General features: G+C 41.3%; 1 protein-coding gene across 1 annotated transcript; it reads left to right on the forward strand.

Moving 5' to 3' along the window:
* Positions 1–1,114: 1,114 nt before the first annotated feature.
* On the forward strand, positions 1,115–2,711 carry LOC116267215 (uncharacterized). The gene has a single exon (XM_031648825.2). The coding sequence runs from the start codon at positions 1,376–1,378 to the stop codon at positions 2,057–2,059; it is 684 nt and encodes a 227-aa protein (XP_031504685.1). The 5' UTR covers positions 1,115–1,375; the 3' UTR covers positions 2,060–2,711.
* Positions 2,712–7,393: the final 4,682 nt, after the last annotated feature.

Raw genomic sequence — 7,393 nt, forward strand, 5'->3', positions numbered from 1 at the left:
TAATACCCAAATATGCCTAACTTGGTTGATTGTTAAAAATTAAAAATATGAGGTCATAAAGTAGCATTAGCGACAGTTTATGATGCAGCGACGGTAGATGATGCTTTGAACTACGAGTTATAACGACACGGACAGGGTGAAAAAGAGATGAATGTGGACAATCAAGCCCAAGCCCAGCAACTGAGTCCTACTGCATTAAATAAGGAGGAATTCGCGGCCAAATTAGACTTGCCTGCTTGGGAATCATATTCCCCACTAACAAAAAGAAGCGTGAAAATGATTCCCAGGATGCGTGGGACAAAGGCCATCAGCATCGTTTTCATTGACTTGCAATCGCACTGCGTCCTTTGGATTCCCCAAAGGCGCATTTCTCCTAACTTTCGTGACAATAATTGCTTGTCACAAAATCATTCAATCGAGCACGTATTCAAGGGAAATCTCAAAAATAATGCACCTAAAAACTTAGCAACAATAAATTTCAATATTAATAAAAACACGTATAATACTTGAATTTTTGCTCGTGCATGGCATATTTACGACTTATAAGCTTTAGTTGATGGGAAAATATTTGTAATTAATCGCACAAAGTACATATTCAAGTCCTTTTGTAGAAGTTTCTCTTTATTTTGGTACTTGGAATATTCAGAAAAGCAACATTGGATCTTATCCTGAAAGATGTAAGGAACATGGAATGAATATACGGGAAATAGAGCGAGGGTGCACAATTTCTCCTCCATGACATACATGCAAACCATTCCTCCACGTCTATATATATATATATAATGAATTAAAAGCACTGGCTACTTAGATATATCATCTAATCACATAGATAATGAGCTCTTATATATATATATATATAATCTCTTTCTCTCTCTAATGTGTCGTACCTTTAATGCCTGTAACTCTCGTGGCATCTCTCACCAAGCATCAACCTTACGATGCCTCTGAAGTCAATGAGTAATAATCTCTCTATTTCTCTTTTTGCTTACGCAAATATTATCGCCTCTCCCTTTCTCTGCGTCATCTCAAGACGACCCAGAATTGTCAAAACCATGAATGGCATTACTGCTGATCATGAACTGCAAATCTGCTACCTCTGACCCTTTCTTCTCTCTCTCTCTACACCAAAATCAATTCAACGCCGTCTCCCCTGACCACCGACTTCTTTTCAGCACAGCCCACATATAATCTCCCTGCCCTTTCTCTGCCACCCACCACCACTCTCCTCCACACGCCCCCTTCCTCCTCCCCCCTTATTTAACGCCCTAATTCCGGCTGCCATCTCCGGCAACATCAGCTTCCAGCCTTCGCCACCACCACCCATCTGCTCTCTCTCTCTCTCTCTAGTAGAGGTCTCTAAGTGTACTCGACCTATATGGGCAACTCGATATCTCCTTGCTTTCACCCGCTGCCGAACGGCTCGGAGTCGCCGGTGTCGGCCGCCTCCGCCTCCACGGTCAGACTCATCTTCGCGGACGGAAAGGCGAGGGTGCTCCAGGGGGACCAGCCGGCCAGCGATGTCATGGTGGAACACCCCGACTGCAACGTCTACCACGCGGAGTCCTTCTTCATCGGCCGCCGCGTCACCCCCGTCGACCTTTCCGACGTGCTGCCTGCCGGAAACACCTACTTCGTCCTTCCCGTCGACCGATTCGACTGCGGCGTCCTCCTCACGGCTTCCTCCCTCGCCTCCCTCGCCTCTTCTCCCACCACCTCCTCCCTCAACCACCACAACATCTGGAGCCTCGGCGACAGTCCGTTCGAGTACGTGAAGGGGTCGGACGGCAGGAGGGCCATCAAGGTGTGCCCCGAGTTCATCGTCGGCGTGCTCAAGAAGGCCGGCGAGGCTGCCGCGGCTGCCGGCGGGACGCTCTGCAGTTCCCCGGAGCTCCAGAGACAGTACACCATGTTGGTGGGGTCGAGGAACCAGGGTTGGTCGCCTAAGCTCGAGACCATCACGGAAGCCACCGCCGGCCTCAGTCGGAGGAAGTTTGGAAGGTGCAGCTCGCCCTGTGCCTTCTTCTTGGATAGGAGATGCAGGGGGGAGGTCTACGACTAGGAACTTGAAGTCCACTAACTCTTCCTCTCTTCCTTCCTCTCTCTAACCCGGTTCATCATCCACCGCCATACCTTCATAGCTCCTCCTGCAAACTGTCCGTTGCTACTTGTTTTGATCAAGGCACGCATCCAGCATGGCTGATGATTCAAAGTAGCGCTCAACCGCTTTTAGACAATTACACACAGATTTGAAGAGAAGTGATACGTGAAATCGAAGCCAATTCTGAAAAGGAAGGAAGCGAATTCTTGGCAGACGACTTTATGATAACAATTGTGGCCATTGCTTTTTCGGTTCATTTGTGGGCAGGTCACATATTTGGTTAAATCAACTTGCAGATAACGTATTGGGGGTCCATTTTGATGAAAACGATCGGGAATTATGAGAATCAGAGGGATTGTAGCATTCAAGTGGATGATAATTGAAGATATATCAGATTCGAATTAATCTTACCAACCCCAAGTGTCTTTCTATCGGGGCTTTAGTTTGCTTTTGATTGTTGTGTGGGAGTTATGTTGATATTAGGGAAACAGGATGTAACATGAGCTTGGGTTGTACAGATTCTTTTCTCCTTAATTTGCCAGTTAAGAACAATATACAAGGTATATAAATTTTTGATGAATGCAGATGATACGATTCGGGTGTAGTATATTCAACGGACGTGGTTGACAAGGGCTTCAACTGTTTAATTTCTTCTCCTTTTCCATTTTTTAGGGGTTAGGTTGCTCGATTGGTTTGAACTTGTCAACCCATTTTTGTTGCAACTATTTACGTGGTCAAGCAGTTCGATATTTCTGTGTAATTGCAGTGTGTATTACGTGCACATGTAGATCTCTCTATAACTTGGAAACCATCATCACACGGCCGCCTTTCGGCTCTCCGTGTTCTCTTTTTGTTCTCCTTGAAATTTCTCTTCCTTCTTAATGAAGGAGAAGGTGGTCTGATGGAAGAGATGGTATGTTTCACGAAGCCATGATCACTTGGTCAATTCTGTTGTTGCAACTCCTTATTTCCAGGAAGGAGAGGGAGATCTAGAGAAAGGAACTAACCTTATACTGTAACTTGTGAATCGATGTAATAGTCAGAATATATTCCGAAGCGTTATCCGTCCAGCCTCATGTCAGCGTTTATATTTCAATTAGGTTTAGATCTATTAGGTAAGAAAATTTATCTTCCCTGCAAATAGGCATAAGGCATCACTTCATCATGAAAATAGAGGCTAAAAATAATAACATAAATCCACCAATCGGAGGTTTAATATGTAGAATGCACTTCCTTATTGGTCATTTAGAAGGATTTTTTACATGTAAATTCGATAACGCAATAGCATATTGAACAACACATATGGTATCTAACAATGGTTAATATTTAACAAGGAATAAAATATACTTATTGAGTCACTGGATTTTAATTTGTCTAAAACCTAACAACCTGCCGTTTATATATAAAGAGATCGAGATAAATTCTGACTGATGAAATTGGTGGTTTCCAGAATTCGTTTAGAGACTATGTTTCAACTCTTTCTTTGATGTAACTCGAATGTCTTCAACGGTCCCTCTTACTCAAATGTGGAAGTGTTGCCCTTGGCTGTGACAATCAATGGTATTAAGACTCTTAGTGTGGTAAATTAATATCCTAAACAATACAATGGTAAATTTAATATGTTAAACAATACAATGGTCAAATTGCTTAACCAACGATAAAGATTTTGATTGGCTAAATATGGAACTGGAACTTGGAGATGATATTTCGTGCATTCTTCTATGTGACGGGAGACTATCGTCCTTCAGAGTTCCATTTTCGCTTTAAATTGAGACGTATCCCTCTATGATTGACCATCATCATGTTCAAAAAGCATATTTTCTATGATTATATCCAGCGTTTCATTGTTGTACTGTATCAGTTCCTATTAGCTCATGATAGTATTACCTGATATGCATCGTATTCGTATAGGCTCGAGGTTTTCGAAAAAAGTATGATTTTCTTTTTCATCTGTTTTGAATTTGCTATCTGTTGATTCTCAATAGAGTTCTGATAGCCCGGGACTTTCCCCTTGTATTTTCTCTTGTGAGAAGGCTTTGGAAAGAAAGGAAGCCTTTCTCCGCAAAGAAAAGTAGTTACATATCAAATTTTCATATGATTTAGTTCTTTCTATCAGTTTAATATGTATGCTTTACGCTAGATCAGTGCATCCTTTTTTATTTCTCAAACGGGTTCGGTTGTTACTTGAAATATATTGCGCCGGACGTATTCTGCCTAACTATTTGCTGTTGGAATTAAGCACTCAACAACACAAGACGAGAAAGTATATGCCTGTACTGATGTAATCTGCTTTGCATAGACTATATTATATTGATTCTTGTAAAAATTTTTTTTTATCCAACTGCATACAAGAGTGAGAGGTAACTCGCCCTCGGCACACTAAAGAAGTATTTGTCGTATAACTGGCAACAAGTTTTCCCTATGGAAGTCTGAATTATTGAATGAAGTCTACTTGATTTTCATTGGTGGTTTGATGTACATGAAACACTTTCAAAATCAGATCTCCATATTTATTCAAACTAATCTGAATGGTAGTCCCAAATAATCGAATCCCTGCCTCGGTTTGCCATGTAATCCGTTCTAGGGGAACTGCGCAAGAACCAAAACATTCATATTTCAAGTGTTCTGGCAATGACAGTATTCCACCACACTGCATGATCAATATAAGGCAAGATCAGATTAGACTATAAACGAACAAGCTTTTGGCTGTAAAACCTTTTCATATTAAATGGGAATGCAGTGACCTTTTCTTTCGTATATATTTATATATTATGGAGGACAAGGAATAAAGCACTGATATGAACAATGTAAGAATAGCTATAAATAAGCATACTGAGCTACATATGAAGTCATGTCATAGGTGGCAAGAGTTAAGGTCTCTTCCTCCGGTTTCGACACGTGGACATGCCGGGTACAATTATTGTTCATCCATTTTCTGTATTTTTTTCTCTTGTTGATGCATGAGCTGGGCTAGGTTGGGCCGATGCTTAGGGATAATTGAAGAAAGGAAATGGAGTAGGGATCCGAAAGTCGTATAAACAGGTCATAGTGTCTTCTAATTAGATACATGCAGAGAATCTTATCAATGTCAATCACAATCCATCGGAGTGCTATTGCCTTTACTGATCATATATTAATATATCATCTCTTTTTTATTTTCAGATATGGACAAGCTAGTGTTTGCGGAAATCTGCATCAGCTTAGGCCAAAAAAGGCAGCAGGGCAACTTGAGATATCGACCAGCTCCATCAACATCATGGTCTTAGCCTAACCTCCTATTAGCTAGCTGCCAAATAAGTTTGTTCGTTTGCTTCTGTATTCATCAAACATACGAATCCATTGAGCTTGGTTTTCTTTAGTGAGTTACCATCCGCTTAACAAGGGTAATGTGTATTTAGTGCTTAGCACTTCCCAATCCTGCTTATTCTTAACAACAACCCTTTTAATTAGCATCTTAACACTGGCCAGAGCAAATTAAGTCGATGCAATGTTCGAAGAAGGACTGAGTTCATTCAGACAGGGGCAAATTGTCTTTTACTTTGCGGCATTTTCATTTTCTTATCAGAAAAATGGGTGTTTTTTTTTTCCACTTCTAAAATTTTGCCTTAATTTAGGGGCCCTTTTTCTCATGCTGGCAAAGTTCAATCAGAGAGACAGCCAGATTGAATCTGATTTGTACCCTGGCTAGCCCATTTAAGACTTCTTATCGCTGGATCAGGCTTATAGCAAGACACTCGGTTTTAAACTTGTGATCCAGTTCTATCTTGAAAGCCATAATTCAGACTCTTTTTGGTGGTGTATATAGCCCGTTCCAGGTGCAGTAGACATAAATGAAAGGAGAAATGTGTTCATTGCATCCATGGCCATATCATTGGAGCTCAGGAACTGACTAGATCGGAAGCGAAGCTTTAGCCTCCTTTGTGGATGTTTCAGCTTTGGCTGGTATTTGACTTCCCTCTCCATTGCAGTCCATTGCCCTAAGATCAGGTGTTGCACATGAGCATCAACTTTTTACTTACGCAAACTAAAGCAGCTCTAAACCCTGAAGGTAAGGGAAGGAGAAAGAAAGGCGACCCTTGGTTTCTCCGGTTTACCATGTCATTGTGACGTTATTCTAAGGAAATCATCAGATTATTGATACTAATGTTAGTCACAGATGATGGAATTACCATGTCATTGTGACATCATTCTAAGGAAATCATCAGATTATTGATACTAATGTTAGTCACAGATTATGGAAACTAAGATTGCCTACTACCCAGCAATTAGTGACCTACACAACTTAAAATAGATTGCCAGTCAGGTGGAATCGAGCAGTCATATCAATTGGAAGTTTTCACAGCTTGTCGTTGTTAAACACTTTCCTCGTGGGAGCACCTGCATGTACTCATGGGCAGTGGACACCTTGTCTGCCTGCGAGTTCGGCAGGCTATGGCTTTAACATCATAGTATCCATGGCGTCCTCAACTTAGGTAGGCCTTCTCTCTTTAATCCCCAAGAAGCATGTAGAGCTTGGCTTCCGGACCAAATCTTTGAAAAAATCGATTCAGGCATAGCCTATATTAATGTAACGGCACCATAATTGAGAAATGGGTGATGTGATTGAGTCAAACCGACTTTCCTCTCCTTCTAACTGTGGATAAAGTTCGGCAGATAATGCCTTAGAGAGAGAGAGAAGAGAGAGAAGATCTTGGCAACTCCATATCGAACCCACCAAGACCACCCTCTTTCTCTTTTCATATTCAATACTTTTTTCTCTTTTGACTCAAGGTAGAGAGAGAAAGAATTGCTTGAGTTGTCATGTTGGTAGTCATATGGATTTTCTTTTCCTTGTACTTGTGTGTGTGTATGTAACACATTTCCGAAGTGATTGTGTTCTTAATTTCATTCTCCAAAAGAAGTTAGTCAAGGTCATATAGAAAGGTCATGACGCTTATTGCACCCTTTCCGCAAGAAAATATCAGACATTAATATTGGCATTGTGCGTTGTTCATATCAGACATTAATATAGGCATTGTGCGTTGTTCCGGTGCAGAAAGAATTTCCAAAGAAGAAACTCTTAGATTTCTTCCCCGCATCAACTTCTTAGATCTTGGATTGTTAATGGCATTAAGTTGATTGGTTCTCCCCTTTCCTTCTTTTACAGTTGTGGGGGACAAGAAATCTGACGTCCTACTTTATCTTTAATCCGTTTGTGACTCATCAGTCATGCATAGCAAAGTATGCGGCGATTCTTAAAACCCAGCCAGACGGACAAAGGCACTAAGGAGCTGCTTGGCAACAGTTCGATACTGT

The sequence above is a fragment of the Nymphaea colorata genome, chromosome 1 (assembly GCF_008831285.2).
Source record: "Nymphaea colorata isolate Beijing-Zhang1983 chromosome 1, ASM883128v2, whole genome shotgun sequence".
Lineage (NCBI taxonomy): Eukaryota > Viridiplantae > Streptophyta > Magnoliopsida > Nymphaeales > Nymphaeaceae > Nymphaea > Nymphaea colorata.